Source organism: Poecilia formosa, unplaced genomic scaffold (genome assembly GCF_000485575.1).
Source record: "Poecilia formosa unplaced genomic scaffold, Poecilia_formosa-5.1.2 Scaffold139, whole genome shotgun sequence".
Taxonomy (NCBI): Eukaryota; Metazoa; Chordata; class Actinopteri; order Cyprinodontiformes; family Poeciliidae; genus Poecilia; species Poecilia formosa.
The window spans coordinates 392,194-416,708 of record NW_006800078.1 but is presented as its reverse complement, the minus strand read 5'-3'; the positions used below and the strand labels follow the sequence as shown (position 1 = coordinate 416,708).

At 39.8% G+C, this 24,515-nt stretch overlaps 1 protein-coding gene across 2 annotated transcripts; it reads left to right on the top strand.

Moving 5' to 3' along the window:
• Positions 1-45: 45 nt before the first annotated feature.
• On the top strand, positions 46-5,359 carry trappc3 (trafficking protein particle complex subunit 3). Of its 2 annotated transcripts, none has more exons than XM_016676689.1 (5): positions 46-165; positions 2,114-2,211; positions 3,401-3,500; positions 4,526-4,708; positions 5,146-5,359. In XM_016676689.1, exons 1-5 carry the CDS (start codon positions 139-141, stop codon positions 5,263-5,265), a joined length of 528 nt encoding a protein of 175 aa, XP_016532175.1. In that variant the 5' UTR covers positions 46-138; the 3' UTR covers positions 5,266-5,359. The 2 variants fall into 2 exon arrangements, with proteins under 2 accessions (XP_016532175.1, XP_007562675.1); XM_007562613.2 differs by lacking the exon at positions 46-165 and adding an exon at positions 942-1,122 and having other exon boundaries at positions 5,146-5,358.
• Positions 5,360-24,515: the final 19,156 nt, after the last annotated feature.

The following is a 24,515-nucleotide window of genomic DNA, read 5'->3' as shown; positions in this document are numbered from 1 at the left end:
CCTATCAGAGAGACCGCTGCTCACTCCTTGGAGTGCCTGTCTCTGGACTTTAAGGAACGCACACCTATGCTGCCATCTAGTGGTTAAACCAAGGCATTACTATTGAGACAAAATAACTCCATCCGATATTGGGTAGAGATGTCTTTATCCGGAACAAACCAAACGGTACGGTCGCCATGTTGTGACTGGCAGTTTGCTTTTAAAAAGTTGTATTTTCCCATTACAACAACACCCACAACTTTTACTTATTACTTTTTTTTGATGAAGTAACAGTTAGGAATAGCTTTTTATTTTATTATTTTTTTGTCCGGTATTTGATGTGATCTTTTTCTAAATTTGTGTATACTATGATTTGAAAATGTACAAAATAATTTATAGTGTAATATTTATTTTTATAGTGATAAAACGATCTTGTTGTAAGTTTCCATAGTAATTATTTGGTTGCCCATGTCAGCACTTTTACGCTTCCATCGTCGTATTTTATTTTTCTGAGAAACTTAATTTTGGTTTTTAATTAAGTATAGATCAAATTCATGACAGACATCGACAGAAACAAACTCTTAATAATGAATATGACTTTCAGTTAATTATATGTCAGAATAATTATTGAATTATTTGAATATATTCTAATTTATGCACCTGTATGTCTATTAGAATCTGAGGATGAAGTTATCCTAATGGTCACTAGAGGGCGGTAACTCTACATACTATCGGGGGGGGTGGGGGGGAATTGACGAAATGCAGACGCGTTCCTTCAAAATAAATGTCCCAATGTATCTTTTCCCAAATTATAAAAAAACATATACTGTGTAGCGCTCTGAAACATAAGCTGTGTTGCTCTCTTATTTAGTCAAAATCCTCCTTTTACTTTTTAACTCTTTATGTTGCCTTTCTATTTCACATCCTCGCTCTTTTAAGCTTTTAAGCAAAGCGGAAACTCATGCTTCTATTTGGCTAACTTTGACAACAGGAAGTGTGTGACTGAACTAGTGATTACGGAACTAAGTGCTTAGCCAGAATCAAATAAATAAAGGATTAATCTCGAATTACCTCCCGTGTAATCCTGTAACTCTTTCCACGATGTCTCGGCAATCCAACCGAACGACAGACAGCAAGAAAATGGTAGGATTTACGCCATAGGAGCTAGCTAGCTAAGTTGCAAAATGCTAACCTTTGAAAAAATATATACTTTAGAGCAAACTACTTCATATCTTCGTCAAACAAATACTTGACAGTCGTGATTTGTTGTTTATGCACGTATGACAAAACGTATTAAAATCATGAAAACCTGTTACGTTTATGTATCATTTATTGGTGGCTTCTAGGGGAAGTGTAGCTCGTATAGCATGTAAGCTAAAAATATAGAGTCTTACATGCAGTCATGAGGGGTTTTTATTGCTTAGTTTGGTTTTATTGTTAATTTGCATATTTTAAAGTAAATATCTTGTCTTAATATGCTCTGGTATCTGAAGTAGCACCACATCCCGACATTAGCATCATCTTTCAGCGGATAAAGAAAATGGGCTTTGCATTCTTAGGTAGTAAAAACAACTCGTAAAGGCTTAATAATATGTCTCTTCTGAGTGTTTTACCATTGTTGGCTACGAGGTAATTATATTACTATGTAACTATAGCATACTGTGTATGCTGTGCCGAGGCATATTTAAAAAAAAATTAACATGTAAAATACCAAAAGAAATATTGAATCAAGCTATTATAAAGTAAAAATGTAAATTAAAGCACTATGTAGCTGCCAGTCACATCATTGCGGGGAATGGCGTATCATTTCATCGTGGGGCATGATAGGAGTTTAGCAGATATTTTTAAATTTAACAGTGTATTTCTTGATACTTTTATATAGCACAAAAATGTCTTGATTTGTTGTTTTAGAAATTTTGATGATTTGTTTGTTCCTTTTAAAACCTGTCAAAATTCCTGTCGCAGATTAATAATGTCAGTTTCATTAAAATCTTACATCTTTTTTCATGTAAATGTTTTATCTTACCTTTTTAAATAGCTACCGGTATGTTGGTGTACATTAGTTTACCAACCCATGATCACTGAAGCAGTAAATGTTCAAAAACTAAATACATCGCTGTGCTTTTTCCTTTAGAACTCTGAGCTGTTCACGTTGACCTATGGGGCCCTGGTGACCCAGCTTTGTAAAGACTATGAAAATGATGAGGAAGTCAATAAACAGCTGGACAAGATGTAAGTACACTTTTAAATGTTGTGAACCTTTGAAGCAAATTGGTGTATTTAACTTCAATTGAAGAAAATCTGTTTCATCGTCATTTCTGTTGTGGTATTGCAGAATGTGTGCATTGCCTTAATTTTCAGTACCATCACCATATAACCACCAGTTATTTGCTTACTATACTGAAACTATTACAGTCATTATATTATGGCTTGGTATTACATTATTGACCATTATTACATTGGTAATTGCTACAAACGTGTTTGAACCAGTAAGTGAAAGCAAAGGCATTTCTGCGCCAGAAAGAACAAAACTGTATCCCTGACCGTCTTTGGGAAAGATTGTGAACATACTTTGTGCTCAAATGTCACCTATGGACAGGATGCTCGACTATCAAATTATACATATTCAGTTCATCTCTGCGTTCTAGTGAACATTGCATTTCATATACTTAATAGTGTAACACTAAGATTAGCACTTTACAATGTGTGAAAATGTATCTTTGAATACGTAAAAAAGAAACTGCCTGAACTTTGCTCGCTGTTGGTTGCCAGTCCCACGAGCTTAAGTGTAGCTTGGCCATTCTCCTGCTGTAAGATCAGCAATACTGTGGCCTATGTTAAGATTTAATTTCTCACACACATCCATGTGTTGTTAAGACTTTTTTTTCTAAAAAAGTTTTAGAAGTAGCTAATGTTGAGACTAGTTTTAAAGACAGACAAAACATCTCTTGACGGCCAAGCTGGATACAGTAATCCTGCAGCAAAAAAAGTTTAGACAAAACCATGGATTTGTAGCCCCCAAAACTTCAAAACATCCCTTCAAGCCGGCAGATCTTTGGACTGAGTGTGCTTTGTTTCTCCGGTTGTACGGCAACCCTGAGCTTAGAGCAGGATTAGACATGTCTCAGCTGCCCAAAGAAGGTCGTAAATGTTCTCTGCCCACTCTCAAGTTTTCCACCCAACTGGTCAGAGATGGGCCATATTAGGATCAGGACACATTAATTGGCTTCCAACTGCAGTCAGGATAAGTTGTCTTGACTTTCGTCACAATTGGCAGCCAGTTCAAGGCTTCAAGTGTGTGAAGCAAAAATGTCTTGAAGGATAGAGTTCCATATAATTTCTGCCTCTTACACCTCTCTCCTACCGTGGAGACGAGCATTGATATCTGCTGCCTTTCTGTCTGGCTCCCTCTCACTCACAGGGGATACAACATCGGAGTGCGTCTGATTGAGGACTTCTTGGCGCGTTCCAGCATCGGCAGGTGTCAGGATTTCCGAGAAACAGCTGATGTCATCGCTAAGGTAACTGGAAGGTTCCAGACCAATTGGAGCGTGACCGCCAATGTCTCGGAAGATTGGGGGTGGGAGGAGGTCTTAAAAGTTCAGATTAGAGAGATCAAAACACCCCCACACATGATGGGTGAAAGAGCAAAAGGAGATCATATGTTTAAGGCCAAGGAGAGGAGAAAATCATAAAGTTTACAGGATAATGTTATTAGCATTGATCCTAAATGTTAAACTAAGATCACCTGCTGTGGTCATGACCTTTTTTGACCCAAAAATGCTGTCTTTAAAACTGCTAAGGTTTAAATACAGCATTACCTGAAATGCAGGTTTAGTAGTCTGCATGTCAGGTGGAAGAGTTCTGTTCCTAATTTGATTTGCATTCCTCCTGCTTTTCTTCTTTTGTTACACGTTGTGGTTTTCTTGGACTTAAATCCATTTTTCTTGATGACTTCCCTGACAAGAAAACAGAAAAGCAGCTTTTAGGTTCAGCTGGTCCAGATATTATTGTTTCGTGCTTGAGGAGATTCAGCGCACAGATGGAACCACGCTTATTCAGAAAACAGTAGTTTGGCCTCGACAATTAATGATTGCCTTGCCTTGGGATATCGCTTGGCCCCTCATTGAACCTCAAATATCATAGAAGTGATTTATTCAGTCAGCTATGGAAGAACGTTACTCGCAGAGGATAAAGCATTTGGAAATGTTGCTCATGTAATAGTCGCCATACTTTGTAATAACATTACTCAAGTCAAAGTAAAAAGTACACTGTAGTAGAGCTACTCCCAAAAATATAACTCTAGTAAATGTAACTGATCTATTGAATGTTTCATCATTTATTGTTTAATACTTATTTTAAGGGGTTTGTTCAATAATATTTTCTTTGACGTTAAAAGTAACTAAAGACAAAACATGTCCAGCTAAACTTGACTGAATAAATGTGCAACAAATAAAATATTTTATTTCCTATCCAGACCCTGATTTGTTTTCCTTTTCTTCCCCCCATTCTCACCTTTCTCTTCAACATCGTTGTCGTCCGTTAGGTTGCATTTAAGATGTACCTGGGAATTACCCCCAGTGTGACCAACTGGAGTCCAGGAGGAGATGAATTTTCTCTCATTCTGGAGAACAACCCGCTGGCTGACTTTGTGGAGCTGCCAGATAACCACAGCACGCTCATTTACTCCAATCTATTGTGTGGTGTCCTCAGAGGAGCCCTGGAGATGGTAAATTCAGTCGCTTAGTTTTCCCCATTTTGAATAAGACTTGGTCAGATTTGATAAAATAACGTGGCTATCGTGGTTTATGATCTTGAATTTGGTGCATGTGCAGCTGGAAGTTTATAAAATGTATTGAAATTTTCTTGAAAATCCTAATGAGTTAATAAAGTCACTGTGTTTAACAGAAGGATATGGACATAGACAGAGTTCATTGTCATTCAAGTTGTACGTTTAAAAATTTACAAATTGAAAGCATGTATAACTTTTCTGATAATCTGCAGATTTCTTTTTAGACAGACTCATTTAAAGTATTTTGAAGGTTCATAAAATACTTAAGATTTTTAGTTTGCTGTTAAAAGCTTGTCTGTCAAAGGAAGAGTTTTTCTTGAAGTGTTTTGAGTCTTGTTTGGACCTAAGCATGTGACATTCTGAATCTGATGCAGGTCCAGATGGCAGTGGATGTGAAGTTTGCCCAGGACAGTCTCAGAGGGGACAACGTTACAGAAATCCGCATGAAGTTCATCAAGAGGATTGAAGAAAACATCCCAGCCGGAGAGGAGTGATGGAAAAACAAAGACATTTTTATTTTGTTTAGGTGTTTTTTGTTTTTTTGTTTTTTTTTTAGATGCGTGGCATGTTTATTAATTTATGTATATCATTTTTTCTCAATTAAATCAACATTAATCAACGTATGTTACGTGATCCTTTTCTCACTGGGAGATTTCAGAACATTTTACCACAGTTGAATTTGGCACTGGACTATATGAATAGGCTGTTCCAACACATTTGTATGCTTTGATTTAAGCCATTAAAATTTAACTAGGCTGTATATTTAGGGTTGCTTTGCTGAAATGCTGAAAGGCGTTCTCCTATTCCAGTCTTATGGAGCTCTAAAGGTCTTTAATACCAGGATTTCCCTGTATTTCTCTCCATCCATTTCTCATCCACTCTGACTAGGTTTAACGTCCCCACAGAGGGGAAAACATTCCTGCAGCATGATGCAGTCACCACATTTCATGGTGGGCTATGTTTTAAGTGTGATGTGCAATCTTAGGTTTCCAAAACACGTCGCATTTAGCATGTCCGTTGAAGGGCTTTGGTGTCTTCTGACCAGAGTACAATCATCCAAATATCTGCAGCTGCTCCAGAGTTACCACTGTCTTCTAAAGGCCCGCCTTCACAGTCGTGGCTTTAACCGGTTCTTCCCAGGCAGCCCGGCCAGTTTCTTATCCATTCGCAAATCTTGTGCGGTTCCTCCCTGTTGTTTGGAACCGTCTCAAGGGTGGCACAAGCCAGGTTGAGCTGGGTATAGCAATTTGAGTGCATTTGTTGATTGCCCCGTGACTTCACGCCACTGGACAAGTGAAGGTGTTACTTGTGGAAGAATGGATACAGCATCACGTAATGAACAGAAATGTAATGAGAGATCTTGGAGAAACTGGTTGCCCAAAGGTATACGCTTAAAATTACTTCAGAGTATCGACTGCTTTCCCACATTCTTGGTCATGTTCTTACGCATATTCATGCCTACATAGTGAAGAACAGACACCCAACTTGCTAGAACCGAAACAGACTTTAACCGGCTAGAGTAAGACTTAGCAAAGGAGAAGGGACGTGACAGTTCAGGGGCTGATTATTGAGAATATACATTGATGGAATATGAAAAGGTTTGAGGCTCATATTTCTACTTGAGATAATTTCCTTGACGCCGCCATAGGTGCTTTGCGAAGTTGGAACAGTGCTGGATCTGTTACCAGGCCTGTGTTTGTGCAAAGTACATTGAATGAGTCTTGAGTGTGCGTGTCCAGTAAAGCTTGCAAGTGCTCACTTGTGGTTTTCACACCTATGAATGGTTTTGCATCACCCAGAAGTAACGAGCAGAACCCCCCGGTTTGTCCCAACACGCACCTCGTCAATAACCCAAGAAACACAGATGGCTTTTAAACTGCCAATGTGCTCGCACATACACAAATCATTTCTCCCCTCATATTTAAAGAAAGAGGGAAAGAAAATCTGGTATGGCTTCCATGACAACATTAGACATGTTTTTCCTATTGTTCTTCATTGTAACAGAGCAACACTTGTACCAAACTCATGAGACGGCTGAAAGCACTTACGAGGATGAGATTGTCAGATAGGGATTTCCTCTTGGAAAAAACTCTGTCAGCTAATAGCTGCTGGAAACCTCCAGGCTCTACACATCCTATTTTATAGCTGCTGTTACATGAAGCCATGCCTCCTTCTTCTGTTGCTTGAGCATGGCACTGATGTAGACTTCTTCCAACAGCCACCAGAGGTCGCCGTTTACATTGCGTTCCCTTCCTGAGACCCTCGTTGCTCCGGAGAGTGAGGATAAAACCGGCTCTTTTTGGCTAAAGGTAGGTATTGTTGCAAAAACACATTCCATTATTTGTAAGAGGAACGCCTGGAGCTGCCAGAAAACATAAATAAACAGGCCTTTTTTTATTATTATTTGATGAGGAATATGGAAAGACGATCCACTATGGCGGAGCAGAGTGGCCAATGCCAATACAGACTCTGGCTTTGATTTGGCTCAGGATCAGAGAGTAAATGACATCATGCCACCTTTGATCTTTGCAAGATGTATTAGGGATAGGAGGTCTGATTATTGCCTCTGTCTGCCCTGTTGATTATTTAAAGTGATCACCGCTGAAAAGTGGAAGCACCAAGAGGGCCGGCACTGTGCAATAAACTCTTTGTGTCATTAGGCAAGCTCTCAAAACATTACGAGTACATATCAATGCACCCTGAATGTCTGGAATGTGTATGTTGGACCTGAACGAGGGCAGGTATCTCCTTTTTTTTTTTCATGATGCAGATTACTTGGCAGGCTTATAGCTGTCTACCTGGAAATGAATGGACAGCTAAGTTTGTGTACTTGAGAAAAACCTGAATCCCTCACCATATGCTCGCAAGGGCTTGACAAATGCAGACAAATACACATGCTGCGCGCGGAGGCCAAAACGAGGATGAATTTATTACCATTCCTACACTCGCACTCAGGTGTTAATGCACACTGAAATGACCTTTTCCAAGCACGCAATCTTGCTTTGCAGCCCTCAGAGCCATAACATGGATTCTCACATATTCTATAACAAGTTCCACCTAAGTAAATAGAGCTTTCCAACGAACACCGTCTTTGTAGAGTTTTCCAAGCAGGGCTCAGGAGTTTTAAGTGGGTATTTTACTGCTTGTTGTTTTCTTGAAATTTTTAAAATGGTTATCGCCATTGTGATATATTGTGTGATAAATTGCAATTCGTGATGAAAATTAGTAGGGGTCCTATTTTGGAGAAGCAGGCCTGTTTACCTTTAACCAGCAGCAATGACTTCTTAGTTCATTTTCTTCCTCTATCTCACGTTTGCATTTACCTTACAATTAATACAAACAATTCACCAAAGTCAGGCCAAGTACCACCAGCGGCAGGTGAACCCCACTTTGAGAACCAGGGTTCTACTGTGGGACTCGTGAGAGTTTTTGTTGATGGTTTTAACAGTTTTTGCCCATTAAACAAGAGGTATGAAAACTTCAACCTAATGCTCCATTATGACTTCACTCCTCATAAGCGGGCAGATGGGATTTCTATTCCCTCTCACAAGACTGCAGATGTTGTCGCAGAATCAAAACACTCAAGGGTTGGGGGAAAAAAAAAAAAAAAAAGGGGTTTTCGAGACACCTAAGTCTCGCTGAGCCGCGGGGAACTACTTGAAGATACTGTCATATTTTTCCCCCTTCCTTCTCTCTTTCACGTTTGTTTAAATCAATCTAAGACAGCTTGTTCAATGCCTGAACTCAGCAGGCCTGCTGTTCTCTATTAAAATATCTCATTTTATTAATATTCTTTATAAAGGCTGCGTATATTTTTCAGAAAACTTTATTAGGACAGATCTGGAAAACAAGTAGCAAATGTTAAAGGCCCGAGACAGCGTGCGCTGATCTGCTTTAAGCCAGATAAATGTTTCCATGTGTTGTTTATGGAAAACAAATGGTGAAAGGCACGCTGTGACAGCGAAAGCCGAGCACGCAGAGTCAGATTTGACCTGTGCTTATTAAATAAATACCGCATCGCTTTCTTCTACCTCCACCTCATCGATTTTCACCCACCATTACTCATCGTGTCCTTTTTGTTTTCTCAGATCTTCTCATTGAATAAATCACTTTATTTCCCCCCCCATTTACTTTTTTAATATTTGTCTGCCGTGTAGAAGTTCGGGAAATGTCCTGCGTCTGATGGGAAATGTGCTCTGCTCTTCTGAGTGGATGACTGGAGATTCAGTCATCCAGGACTTCCTTCGGTTTCCACAATGTATGTTTTTGCATCTGGTCAGCGGAAAAGGCAGCCTTGGCAGCGGGGTGCTTGGCCTCGATGAATAAAGAGAGGGAAACAAGCCAATAAACAAGTGAGTGTCTGTGGTAGAAATGTTGTGCAGCAACATGAGGCTAAGGCAACTGAACAAGTGTTAAATCGACCAACGTCGCACACCTAAAATATGCAAACTTGAGCGCCAGAGTCGTCTACTTAGACACACTGTTTGATTTCAGCGGTTTGACGAGATGCACTTCTTAGATTTATGTTCGCGAGCACCTCAGTAAGCAAATGTGGATGTGGTTTTGAGAGATAATTACGAGTTTATTTGGTATTCAGTCACAGCGTCTGCAAGCTATTTGGATTGTGAGTCATTATTCACTCGCAAACAGTCGAGCACTTCCTATAAATCTAATTTGTCCTGCTCTGCTCTTCTGTTCATGATCGCGTTGACATCTCGTGTTTTTTTTTTCTACATTTTGTCACATTACAACCAATATCTTGTATGTAGTTAATCAGAATTTTCTAAAATTGCCTTCAGTAATGTTAGATCTCAGTATAAATCCAGCTGTTATGTGAGGGCCTTGAACTCCCTCCATTATTTAGGTTGTGTCGCTGGTGTTACACGTGAGACGTAACGCCCCGAGAAAAAAGAGGAAAGAAACAGTATATGTTTTTACTAATTAAAATGAGAAATGTATAGTAACAAACTGACTTGGATACGCAACTTTAACCTGATTATGGGATTGTAAATAGTTACGCGTTAGATTACTCGTTTATGAAACAAAAGGTCATATTAGAGTAACGAGTTACTAAGGAATGTGTTGATGACACCATTGTTTATGACAGAATATACAACCTTCTCTGAAGAAGTTTGTATGTGAGCTACAACAACATCTAATTTCCCTCTTGGATTAAAAGAAAATGTATTGATGTATTGAATTGAAACGTATGTGACTCGTGGCATTGGTGTCCACCTAAAGTTCGAACATAATACACTGCTTGTGTGAAAGAGTTGCAAGAGGTTACTTATTATTGGAAAAAAGAAGTAAGATGATAAAAAGTTCAATTTAGTTTGCCAGAAGCCATTCAGGAATCAATAAACTTGGAGGAAAAAAAGTGTCAAACTTGTTTGGCCCACATGCAAACAAAGCACTAAGGAGTATAAACTTCCTACATTTCCCTCAATGTGGGTTTTTGCAGGTGTGGAATACATTGAAACACAGGAAAAACAAAACAAAACACGGGTCAGAGTCAGGTGACACAAACAATGTGCGGCTAATCTTGGATCAACTGTTTGTCGAGAAATTTCTGCTTTGTTCAGCGTTCATCGTCAGGGTAAAAGTGGTCCAAAGGCCGAGTCAGTCTTCTGCTCCAGCAGTTATCTGTCTGGTCCCAGGAGGGGTTCAGACATCCAGACAGCGGCTGGGTGATGCAGAGCCATTTAATGCCTTGTTTTCAGTTTTCCGTCTCCCCTTTCTTCCAGGCCTTTTGGATGGGGAGCTGCTAAGCTGCTTTCGCTCTGCTTTCAATTTCCTCCCGGTCTTTTGTTCTTCCTACTTTCCAAGATCTGATCAGGAGGAGGTTTGCAGACGCTCCTTTTCAAGAACCTTATTTTTCGGGCCTTATTATTTCACGGTTTTGCGTTTTCTTGCCTTGTTTTCCTCTCTCTTTTTGCCCCTCCTCACCCCCCCCCCTTTTTTTTTTGACCCTACAGCTGCTCAAGTTGGATTTTATGTAACACTGAGAGAACCTTCCAGCTTGGAACGGCCTCACATGAAGACAGAGTCGGGGGAGAATCAGTGGGAAACAGAGGAAGAGAGAGAAAAAGTGTTACGTAGAAATTTTGCACAGGCTAACCAAGACTGCTCTTGATTTTGGATTTATTGTTTGAGGGTATTTCTCCCTAAAATTGTAAACCCATGTTTTTTTAAGTTGATTATCTTTTTTTGTAGCTTTTTGTGTTCACATGTTAACTTCTACCAAAAAGTAAACTCTCTGGGTACACTGGAGGAAAATCAAACCAGGCCTCCTTCAGAGCAGCCAGGTTTGCTTGATGGCTGCACAGCAGCTGCACTCTACTGGGAATGGCTGCTCACCACTGACATGCATGAACTGACCATCCGTACGTCCGTGTATGTACTACGATAAAAGTTTGGAGTGACAAAACACACACATCACACAATGATTGGAGCAGCTTGCCTCTCATGATGCATGTCTCCCCAGCAGGCCATCTGTCAAACTTGAAAAGCACCATATCCAACCTAATATCAAGGCATAAATCTAAACACCAGGTCTGAGGCTTTATGTCTTCAACAACTCGTTTATTATACGCCCACCTAAAGCACCTCTCATACAACTCGGTGTGGCTATTACATCACTGACTGTTCTTTTGTATGGACTAAACATGTCAATTCTGCAAGCGTGGGTTTTCAATTTAATGCCCTGGAGCTTTTACACCAGAGAGAAAGGCTTCACTAAATGAGAGAAGATATTAGGGAATATTTTGGTGGTGATTGTTGTCATATAGCCCTATAAGGATTCAACGAGCCAAACCCACAGTTATTTTTACATTTATACGATGCTTGCCATTCTTAAATTGGAATATTGAATTTGGGAGGAAAAGCTGTCAAAAAAAAGGAGCCTGAACACATCATCCTGTCAATGGAACGTGACTTTGGCAAGATCATACTAAATACTGGAGAGTACTGCAAGGATGCTAATGATTTGAGGCAAGGGCGAAGATTCACCTTCTCATTTACTCATGCACCTTCTTTATTTTCTAGCTTTCCCCCTTCACAGTCACATTTGAGATAAAAGCTATTGAAATAAGTATGTTATTCAAATAAATTAATAAAATAGTATTTTTCTTTTGATCAAACAAGTTTCAAGCAAGTCCCGAGACGCCTTCATCGTGCGGTTTATGTTAGGACTGGGGCTACATGGGAGACAAGTAAAGTCAAGTATATCTGTACAGCACATTTCAGCAACAAGGTAGCTCAAAGTGCTTTATATCATGAAAACATAATCAGTTATGAAACAAGCATCAACGATTACATTTTATTTAATGCCATCATCAAGCAAGTACACATCAAATATGTTGATCAGTTTTCCACTTAGTACTAATCAAAGGTAGTTCGGAACAGGTGAGTGTTTAGCTGATTTAAAGGAACTCACAATAGTAATAAGAAGAAGTTTAGCTGCCACTGTTCTATATTTGAGCATCTTTGTAATGTAATTTCTTTCTGACATACAGGCTCCGACATGACAGTACCTCTATGAACCTCCAGACTTAGTGAGATCATTGGCTAACTACGCTGCTTTTTCTTGCAGGTTTTTTTTTTTTTTTTTACCAACTAAAATAGACCTCAGGTGTGCGGTGCTGGAATAGCCTGAGACACAGTCGCAGCAAGTTTCTTGAATGTGTTGAAATTGCTGGGTACATCATCCATCAAGATTTTCTGTCAGATCGGATGCCAAAACAGATCCGGTGTGACTTGATCTTCCGTGAAACACTTGGTAGGAACAAACTAACACCACGTTTCATCCTGAACCCATCCACCCCACTCTGAAAGAGTCACCTCAGACATGGACAGGGTTGATGGGTGAAGCTAAATATTGGTTGTCCCAGAACTTAGCATATCCACTTTTTACATTATTTTTTACACCAGCTTGACTGTACTCGGTTTTAGGTTTTTTTTCCAATTGTGACTGGTATTTGGTACCAGGTCCTTTTTTTTAGTAATCAAGGTTCCAAGCAATCCAAATCAAGCTGAGAGTGCGACATCAGAAGGCCGCCCTTCACTGATTGACTAGGGTCTGGCATGACTGGTTGAGTTACAAGAGTTACTCCGTAACTGGAATCAAACATGGCATTTTTAAAAACTCACAGCAATGCATGAGCGTTTTTTAAGTTAAGGTTTGACAAACAAATCCTCTGACGTTACTTTTCGGCCACCTTGCTATGACAGCCCAGCACAAAAGAAAGGGGTACTCAATTGAAAATTAATATGAGAGTCAACTTGAGTCGAGTGGGCGCCAATGGAAAATAACCATAAATTAGAAGCTACAATACTTCTTGAGACTGGGGTGGGGGTTCAACTTGCATTTCTTTATAGAGATGTCATACTCTGCTTCTTAAGTTTGAACAAATTCTTTGCTTTAGAAGGGGGGCTTTCTTTTAATCTTTTAAGCCAGATCTGAGACGCTTGTGATTTATGCTAGGATTGAGGCAGCTTTGGAGGTGGAAGTTAAGATATATATTTCTATGTTCAGTTTAACACGAAGGTCCTGTCATGTATAAAGTAATAAACATTCTTCAAATAAAAGTCCTGGACACAGTAGTTTAATACATAGAGTAAATTCCCCAAACTCGAAGGTCGTTGCCAAACATTTCTAGCTTGAACATTCAAATGTCCCATTTCCTGATTGATGTCATTTAGTAACCAGAGCGCTGCACAAAAACTGCTTAGTTTTATTAGCCTTAAGAGCATAATATTTTCTTGTGCTTGGGCACGTATGCTTTAGATAATTTATCCCTCAACACTTGTACGTGCGTGCATCGGCTTCACCTGTGTGCCTCCCTTGGCGTGTTCTTCACTTACTCTGTGCGGAGGTGCTGAAAGCTTTCTCTGTGGGCTTCATAAACCTTTTTGTGTTAGAGCGCCTGGTCGGGTTCAGCTGCGCATTAAGAGCACACCATGCTCTGCTCCGGAGGAGGTGAAGAGGGAGAACATTCAGGAAGCCGTGTTCCAGTTTGCTCGACGACTCCCGGGTTCATCCGCTGGTTGGGGTCTGACCTTTTGAATGTCAGCGCCACCAGCAGGTAGCCAATTAAAAGGAAATGAATGGTGTTTAGTGACAGATACAACACGGACGAACTGGATATTGATTTGTCAGTGGACTCGTTACTCTCACGCACATACATCTGCTTAAATTGACAGTAGGCACATTGAAAAAAGCTTTTCTTTGTGTACAAACCAGAAGCTTGCTTTGAGGCACAATAGAGGTCTATTGTTGCCAGTCTGATTGTCACAAATAAAGATTGTCCTAATGTTAGTATTTCCAGGAGTTTGATTTCACAGCTGTATTGTGTTTCACGGCTATTAACTGATTTAGCTGTCAATTTATTATATGAGTGTGTAATTTCCCCCCCTCCCCTTTCTTCCTTCTTTGTGTTCCATCAAAGTGCTTCTTTTATTCAGAAATATGTAGCCACGGTAATTTAAACCAACAACGTCTCCCATAGAAACAAAGGGAAGTGAAACATCATGACTGAAAGCAATCTGTTCTCAGAAGACCACATTTGGTTTTTCTTGCAGTCGGTATGCTGCAAAATACCATCGGGACATTTTCAGCCGACATAAAAGCCAGTAAAGTTAAGTACGGTAAATGAGACCTGGATGTCCTTTGAGATGTGATCTGGAAGACAAAAAGCATAGCTAGAGATTTGAGGGAACGTCCATCGATGCAGCTTTTTCCCTCCTTCCTCTCTCCCTCTGTGTTTTACCTTTTTCTTGGCACAAATAAACAAGTGCAAATATATAATGCTGAGAAAAAAAAACAAAGACATGCATTGGCTGAGGTCAAAGTGTTGACAATTTCTTTTAAGCAGCTCACTTTTCTGGCCTGAGTAGACGAAGACAAAAGAAATAGGGCTGTTGTTTTTTTTTGTCTGAGGAGTAATGCAGATGAAGCCAGATCATTTTCTATTGGACATAGATAAAGGTGATGACAATTCCTAAGCATCAACTTTATTGTCCTTAAGCGACTTTATAACAATTTTTTTTGAGTGGGGATTTTAGTCAAATTTGTGACAGTTGTTCATAAGGACCCTGAGGTTACTGGCTGAAGTTTTATCATGTTGCTTTAGTACTTTCTCGTTATTTCATCACCATGATGTCTGTTTTTTTAAGCGCACCAGTCCCTCCTGCAGGAAAACCCTTCTCCAACATACTGTCAAAGTCCTGCTTTTTTCAGTTGGAGTGGTGTAATAAGATTTATAAGTCATATTTTTACTCCATATGTATATTTGGGCATTGTGACTAAACATCTCGATTTTAGTTTGATAATACTAGGACAGGTCAGTGTAAAGGAGGTTGATCATAACCTGAATACTGTTGTTGTGCGTCCATTTTCCCTTCTGTGCAACAAACGTTTTCCAGTTCCGAGACCCGACCGCAGGGTGACACCAAGTGAAGCAAAGATGGAAGTGCAACTTCTGGTTTTATCTTTTTCCATAATTGGGCACATTTATGCTCTAATGCATCGTATGATCAGATTACCGTGCATCCAAACTGATCAAATACTGTATTCCCCAAGAATATATTTCTATTTTCCTAGTTTTGTCCCTTCTCTAAAAATAAGTGTCCTTGAAACATAGCATAAAAGGAGATTCCAAAATTGAAATTGCATATGCTTTGAATCTTTTTGCTCATTTCAAAGCATAAAAGCATAAAAGAAGGCAGCTCTAATGGAAACCTTTTTCAGCAAACACAGTTAGTCCCACATCCAAAAATAGAAAGTTAAGCTCTATTCTGGACAGGAAGACATGCATAAACATGATTAAATAATGGATGTGCTTATGGAAGAGATAAAGTGATTTTTAAAACCCCAAAATTGCTCTAATTACACAAGAATTACTTAAACCCCTGAGACCACAGGCACCAGTCTGGCTGATGGAAACACCTCCTTCTTAAATGCCTGATCAGTTGAAATAAAAGTGTCAATAGGACCTCAATGAGGCAACTGTTCATAGTCAAATAACCCTGTATTCATGCCCAGCTCTGGTGGAGCACGGTCTGGTGAGCATTTACAGCGTAAGGTGGAGGAGGGTGGTCAAAAAACGCTCCCTGTTGCTAAACGGCCTTCATAAAGTGTCACTGATTAGCACGTATGCAAACTCTTGCCCCACCGCTCACCCACCTGTGAAAAATCCCTCAGCTGGGATCTGGGTGGGAAATGGTGACATCATCCAGGCCTGGAGATGGAGTGTGGTGCTGTTTGGTTTTCCACTATTAAAAACAACAATTCGGAGAATCATTGACAGTAGAGCTTTCACTTAGACACCACAAACTGTGGGAAGAGACAAAATAATAGTCCAGGAGTTAGTGCAGTCAAAGGAAAACCAGAGTCAACATATTTATGCAGCAACAAAATCACCATAGATCACAGTAACTTCTTCCCCGTTACACCTCTGTGACCCCTGACCTACCTTACCACCCAAAACACCGAAGACTTTATTACCCTTAAGGCCCCTTTTTCATCAACTTTTGAGAAATTTTGTCACATTAAACTTCACATTTCATAGTTACAAATTTTATATTAGAGCAATAAAGTAGCAGATAATGAAGTAAAATTAAAGTAATGCATAGTTTTTTTTTTAAATTTCACATATTCAAATACTATCATGTGGAGTGCTTTTGCAGTACAGTGTATGGGCACATACATTTTTCCCTGTTCTTTGTAAAAGCTCGAGTTCTGTCAAATGATTTGGAGATAATCCGTGAAAACCTTGAAGTGGATTTGGGTCTCCACTTTGACTGGGTCATTCTAACATCTTAATATTTTTGCATCACCTTGTGTTACCAGTATGGTGGGTACAGGACGATGTACAATGGCAATTTTTCACCACACATAGTGTTTAGCCTCTAGGCCAAAATGCTATGCAGCTTGTTGAATAGCTACAGAACTACTCCAGCATAATACACTGAAGTTTATAGATGTGGCATGACGAAATGTTAAAATTTCAGGTCTTGAGAATGACGTGACCTTTAAGTAAGTAATAAAGTTCTGGTTTACTGCTGATTCATCGCATCAGTGAACCGGAAAAAACAAAACTGTAGATTCCAATTAATGTCTAACTTATTTCTGAGAGGCCCATATCAGCTATAGGCAACTGAATAAGCAGAAGTCAGAAAAAAAATAACAAAAAGGTCAAAGTGTTAGGCTGTTTATTGATGCTAGAATGTGCTAGCCTTCCAAATAAAACATACATCTAAACCATTACAATATCACCATTTACAAAATAAGATCAGAACCCAAGTGAGCTAACATGACGTCGGACAACTGTGGAAAGAAAATAACACAATCCCTGTAGTCAAAGGATGTTAGTGCAAGGTGTGGACACGGCAAGGAAAAACTGACGGTCGTCATGGAGAGCTCTGTGAAAAGTGAGTCATATACAGGCACCTTGCTGCACTTCCTAGCAGACTTCAAGGCCCTTTCTGAAAAACAGAAAAACGCAGCTAAAAATAGAGGTAAAAATGTCATGCTTGGAAAAAAGCATTTGATATTTCCATTTTCACATTTTGGTGACTTGTGTGATGCTTTAAATGTTGGTGTTTGGATACGTTAAGACCACACCACCCTGTGGAACTGGGATCTCAGGCCACCAGTTACTGGCAATTATTAAATAACTGTTTTCTACAATTCTGAGAATGTAACTCCAGACAACGGTGTTTGTGGTATGCTTTTTTTTAAATTTCTTTTATTTTGACTTTCTTATTGTTTAAAGGTGCAGTATCATGTAAAACTGACTTTTACGAGCTTTACATCATGTTGTAATGTTATTCCCTCATCAAAAACATACTCGGAGTGTTGCCTTGATTCTTTCATGCATGTTTGAGAAATCCTTTTGGCAACTCTTCAGCTGATTGGACCTCGCACCGCCTTCTCGGTGCAGCTTCTTATACTGCCCCTTTAATAAATGATGACACGGTGAAGTCTGTGTCTTTTTTTGACTTAACGTTAGATTTGAACAACTGTAGAACCTGACATAAATCAGATCGTGTATGCATTACAAGTTCAAGATATGGTTGCCTGTGTACAGACATTATTCTGTGACTTGATGAATTTAGGATGGAGTCATTTAAACTTTTCACTGATTCGGCAATCTCCAATTTCTGATGACATACTTGGCTGCCCTGCAGTGAATATTAAGTATTTTGAACAAAAGTTCAAAATCTGCCTTAAAACCATGAGTGATGTCAATTATCAGACATGTGTTAAATCAATACTGCTAAATAACAGGAGAATTGGACATCGGAAAACACATACATGTATAAAAATGCATAACAGCGAGTGCAGTTTAAAAAATGAAACATGTATACCTAAAGTGGCAGTTTTTATATCTCAAAAACAAGGAAAACCCTGGTAACAGCCTTCTTTGACAGAATACACATTTTTCACAGCTGTTTAAAGCAATTGTTGAGAAAATCTATTAAAACAATTTCTCTTTTTTTAACCAACTACACACCTTCTTGTCAACAAAAGAACTGACCCAGTCTGTTCCCCTTTCCTTCAAAAGGCCAATTTGACAAATTTTAAAATTACAAAATGCAATGCATCAATTTAGCTCCTAACAATTGATGTTCAATGGCTAAATTGACTACTTTATGCTGGAAGGATGGTGCAAAGGGGACAGTGTTTTCACTCTACAGTTACTCCTTTCATGGTACCACAGGAGGGAGGAGGGTTGTGTGTGTCACAGATGACGGACGAGGCTGCTGTAGGAAAGGGAAGCCGGATGCACTTGAAACATGTGAACGGATGCAGGAAAATCCAACTGGAGCTGTAGGATACATCCAGGGTAGGTCCTCAGAGTAACCTCAAAGTAATATCATCCACTAAGCACATCAATAGGCTTTAGTTAGAATTGATCACGGAATATGTCATGGATCGATACAAAGTACTATAATGTCATTGAAGCAGAATAGTTGCCGTCTTGGAGAAGTGAGGACAGATGGTTGGTCTTCAGTTAAAGATGCAAGGATTATTTTCTTTTGGCCAAAGCCACTTCCAGGGAAATAAACTACACAGCACATCTTTTGGGATGATTCAGATATAGCTTGGATATAGAAGTTTTGATATAAATATGTGTTGAAACCTAAATATTGAAATTACCGGGTATAGAATAATGTAGTGCCAAACCAAAAATGTGAGAGGATTTAGAAGTCAGACTTAGGGATCAAACAACTACTTTATCTATATTATGTGTAAATCTGTGAACTACTAGATTTCAGGGTATATATTTTTATTGATGAACATAAGCTCAAAAGTGAGTTACTTCTAAAGCAAGCCATCAGCAATCTCCTGTTTTCCTAAACCTCACACAGCGCCTTGTAAAAGCGCTCGTTCCCGCATTAACTTCGCCACATCCTGTCAGGTTACGACCATAAACTTCAGTGCTTATTGAGCCTTTATGTAACAGATTGAATGAAGCAGTTTCTAATTATAAAGCAGACAGAAAATAATATATGGTTTTAAAACTTTTATTGCAAACGTAAATCTTAACAAGGTAGAGTGCGTTTGCTTTCATCCTCGTTCTCTCTGATATCCCTTAATAAAATCCGATCGATTGTTTTGAGAATTCCCCTAAACAGTAAATTAAGGCCACACGTGTGTAATTTAATTTAGTGTGGTTTTGTGAACACCTTCGAGAACATTAGAGAACAAACAATATTATGAATAACAAGAAGTACCTCAGAGAGGTCAGGGATTAAGATGTGGAAAAGCTTAGAGTTGTGCTATAAAACAATAGCATAAGCTTTGAACATGTTAATCAGCCTCGGAGAAACTCTGAAGGTCCATGGCTTATATCGGACAGTTTTTTTTGCAGGACAGCTATTAATTGTGTAGTCCATAAATGTGGCCTTTACACAGGACTGATAAAAAGAAAGTCTATGTTGAAAGTTATATGGAATCTGTTCACAACTTGCCAAAGGGGAGGTAAGAGATAAAAGCAAACATGTAGACAAGTTGCTCTGGGAGCTAAATATACCACCAGAGATTAAATTATTAGATTAAAGTATATTCTAATTAAAGTATTTCAGTCGAAATCCATACCAAGATCCACCATTTAACGACTTTGTAGGCATTTTGATTTGAAAAGGTACAGGGGAACATACTCACTTTGCTTCCCGTTTTAATCTGACTTTAAGGTATTCTCTCTAAATTGATCTGAGTGAGTATTTTGACTGTGCCTTCATTTTTCCGTACACTGCTTTTGTGAATTTTAGATGACGTAATGGTAGTTAAGTCTTTGCTGATTTGATCGTTTCAAACGACCTCGACGGTATATCTATCAGAGCGTGCATTTGGGCCGGGCCTGTACTGTTGAAACTTTCTAGGCCCGTCCCAGATACATTTTCCTTCCTAAAACTCTTGATCCCATTTCCCAGGCTAATAGGTTTGTGCATTTCAATCGGCACAGAGCTTAGGTTAGACCTGGAGAAGGACGGCAGTGAGGCTAAGGTGGAGAGAATAGGAATGAAAAACACGAGGAGGCCAGCGAGACACACATTTCTTTCTTTCACACCATGTGTTACCGTAAGATATTCATTTCCTCTGAAATTCTGCTCCCTCCCTCTGGCTCCTCTTTGTTTTTCTTTTTCATCACTGTCAGTGTGGCTGTTGTAAAAGCCACCGAATCCCATCTTTACCTTGGATCTGTCTTTTCAAATTGGTTTCCTGAACCGAACCACGCACGGTGCAGCTGTAACCGGAGAGCCGTCTGCTGTAGTTCTGCGCTGCCAAAGTCCATTAAGAACGAACATGTTTGACTTCTAAAAAGCCTGTTGTGATTGAGGAAATTGAATAATTTTATTTCTAAGGTTAAATGCTGAGAAAGACGTGTTGACATGTGAAATTTATAGTTGACTCTTGGTCCCAGCAAAGAACGCCGTGGATGCCTTTAATCTGACAGTAATGTTATATTTTGTAAGTTAAGTTCACTTAATTATTCATAGTTTGTTTAAAGGTTAAGGAACATTAGTCTGAATAAAGACAAACTTCCTGTCCCTCATCTATCACTTCTTTTCCCTTTAACAAATCTACATCTGTCCTTCTCTCCTACTAAAGTAACAAAATTATGAACTGATAATGCAGTTTCCATCTGAATTTGCAGCAGTTCATCACAGCTTTATAAAACTGCAACTTTGATTGTATTACAACTTGCAAAGCAGTCTCTTTCAGTGTGTGGGTCTGGTTGATTTGCTGTGTCGGTAGCAGTGCAAGACACTGTAGCAACAGACACCTCTTGCTACAAAGGATATCTGGATATACAATATAGTTTCCCTCTTCAGATCTTTGCAGAAATTGCACTAAAATCTACTGGCTGTTAAAGTCTCTTACCATCCAGGTACAATCTGGGTAAAAAAAAATGAGGCTTCAGTTGATTGGAGGCTTGTTTTGAATATGAAACTTAACTCTCGGAAACTTTTGCACGGATGCTGGAGGACAGATTAGTAAAATCTAAGCTACATTTATCTGTTTTGTGTGTAAAATATCAGGGTTGTTTTTTTGTTTCTTTTTGTCACGCCATCATGGTGGAGCTCAGGCTAACTTAGAAGAGGCTCAATCTCTGAGTTGTTAGTATCAGGATTTTGGTTCCGTTCCGAGCCAAGGCGGATACTTATAGAACTGCAACGTTTTTGTGCAAGAAAAGAAAATCGGAGGCAGACTGCTTGTCTGTTGGAGTAAAACCAGAAGAGCTGAGGGAGATGGATACATCGGTCCACTTCTTTGGGAGTTCAGCAGCCGTCTCTAACCAACTGACCACTGATGGTTCGGAGGGTTCAAATTCTAAGGAGAGCCTAAAGAAATCCTGTTTCACCCATTTTCATTTTTTCCACTCTCCGTTTTCTTCATAGATTTTACTACCTAGCTTTTTTTCTTTGCAGTTTCTAATGATGACGATAGCTTTAATAGGCTAATATTAAAGCTTAAGATCTCTTTTAATGGTTATTCCACTTGCATTGATAAGTAGTTTGAAGATCAAGTTTGCGTTTTGCTTCCCTTTGTTTTAACCCTCTTGTGGTCTAAAGAGACAGGGTCAATTGGTGCGGAGGGATTGCACTGAGCTCCCGTCCCCTTTTACAAAGTTGTTGGGTTTTTTTTGTGTGTGTGGTTTTGGGAATTGACGGTCTGATGGGATACCCTCCCACTTCCCTGCTGTCTGACCGTGAAATTTGCTGCCATTCTCATAAGTGCTGTGCTAAGTCCACAGGAGGGTCGAGTTAAGAAAACACCATTTCAGTTAAGGCTGTGTTTCTTCCACCTCTCCACTGTTCCACCTTTCTTCCACAGCCTTTATCACCTCACCTCATACTGTAAGTGAATCCAGCGGTCCTGTGAGTAAATTCCTTGAGGGTCACAGAATCAACACAGAGCCAGCCAAGGCAGAGAATCATGTCCACACACTTATACCTAAGGTTAGTTCAGAATTAAACTGTTGGACTGTGGGTGGAAACCGGAGTACCCAATGAAAATCCACATGGAAAAGTTGCCAAATCCACACAGAAAGACCCTGGCAGAGACATAGACCTGAAACCTCCTTCTTTGCTTCTGGGAACATATTTACAATCAGGGTTAACTTGTGAGGCTAATAACCTTTCAGTAGTCCCATGCCAGCCTGTAGATACCATAAGAGAGGTGTGTGCGTTTGTCCAGCAGCCCTTGGCTTAAAGGGGCACTTTGAAATGGATGAAAGTGAGGAAATAGCAGGAGTCTAAGAAAACACAGTATCTTTAATGATCTCTTCAGTGTGGACTTGTGAGCAATCAAACTACTTTTTCCTGAATGGTTGATGTCCAAAAGGGAGGGGCAGGGAGTGAAAGAGGGAAGGATGGAGGAATGAGCAGACGGATGGATGGCAAATCAAAGTTATACTTCTTTTTCAGAAAATCTGACAGCCATGCCAGCAACTGAATGTCTCTGATCAAGTAACACTTTCATGGGTTGTATTATCATCATAGATCAATCTAAAGTGTAAAGGCAGCCATGGAGTCAGCACAAGATACACTCATGGTCAGAACATAAATTATTTGTGACAACAAGCTTTGTTTGCTCAGGATACCAAATTAAACCTATAGAATCACATATAGAATCATTTATTTCCTTTTCTTGGAGATATCACCAAATGTTTACCTGCAAAACTGTCCCCCAGTGGGAGCAACACATGGAGAGAGAGAGGAAGACCGAATGGGAGTCAGAGATGTGGAGAGGAAAATGAAAATGGAAACCGGTGATGAGAGAGACAATCATTTCTGTCTGACAGTCACAGCTAAATCTAAAAGTCTGCAGTTCAGCAGATTGAGCCCTCTGCTCCCGCTTGCCTAAACAATTTGGAAGATTGATAATCGTTTTTTGGACTGTGAGAAGTCCATGCTGAAGGGAAGTAAAGCCAAAGAGCTCAGCTTAATTCCCTTATTTTGAATTTGGATTCCTGTGTATGGGGTCATGAGCTGCACGAGTCTGGACAGGAGTTTATTTTTCTAACTAGAAAATCTACAGGTATGTAACTTTAAGTGTGGTCAGACAGAGAGACCTTGGCAGGGCTTGTATTCCATCCAACCAACCAACATCCACACATAATGCCTCGCCCCAATGTTTTCAGCTCGCTTGTAAGCGTCTGTGAGTGAGAGGGCCTGGAGATTCAGAAAGGAGGCTTGTGGGATTTGGGCCCGACCAGAAGGCCACCTCGATGGCTAGGGTTACCTCCACTCATGCTCCCCTTCTCCTTCCCTCCCTTTTTCCACATGAAAAGGAGAACCCTGGCTCTGTCCTGTCTCAGAAAAGTGGTCTGTGTCTGTGAGAAAGAGCTAGGCTAGGCCGGGACTACTTAGTCTCAGGAAAACCACAAACAAGAGTGTGTCGAGGCTCCACTTTCCCATCAAGAAACACTCATCGCAAACATCCACGCCACTCTCGTAAAAAACACTTTCATCTTCCTGATGTATGCCTGTTTCTCCATGTTTTTCCCACTGATTCCTTGTTTGTTTTTCTTTGGTTTAGCTCCCCCCCCCTTTTTTTTTTTTTAAAATGTACAAACATGTCAGTGGTAATTCATGTCGATAGCAGCTATCGTCCAAATATTTCCACTGTAACTTTAGCTGAGAAATCAACGGTAAATCTTTTTAATTGAGCTGTTTGCTGAGGTGGCTACAGCGTCCTGCTTTCCTTGGCTTGTGGGCTGAGACGGGCTTAAATGTACGCCCCTTTCGTGTTTACAGTGAAGTTTCGGATTTAGCCTCTCAGCCTTGCAGTCAGCGCACCTGATGGGAACAGATAGACTGACTGAATCTGCTAAAGCTGTCAGTCAGAGTTATTCTTGGCTGCAAGTGCAACTCGTGTGGGAGGTGTGTGTGTTTGTGTGTGTGTGCAATGAATCCACGGTGTGTCAGCATGTGTTTAATTTGACCATATGGGGGTTTTCTTTGTGTACAGTGTGGTGCAAAACTTGCAGCCCGAGCGCAGAATGTGTTTTCAAGCGCACTTGGCACTTTGCACAAAATAAGAGCTGACAATCACTCTAACGAGAGCATTTTAAAACCGAGAATCTGTCTAGAATATTCTTTATTCGGAGAAGAAACTGAATTAACGCATATTAGAAAGCCTACAGTATGACAGCCTTTATTCAGTGTTTCGGACAATAAATGGGCACATATTCAGCAAAGGCTGAAGTAAGACCTCTTCTTACCGGATTAA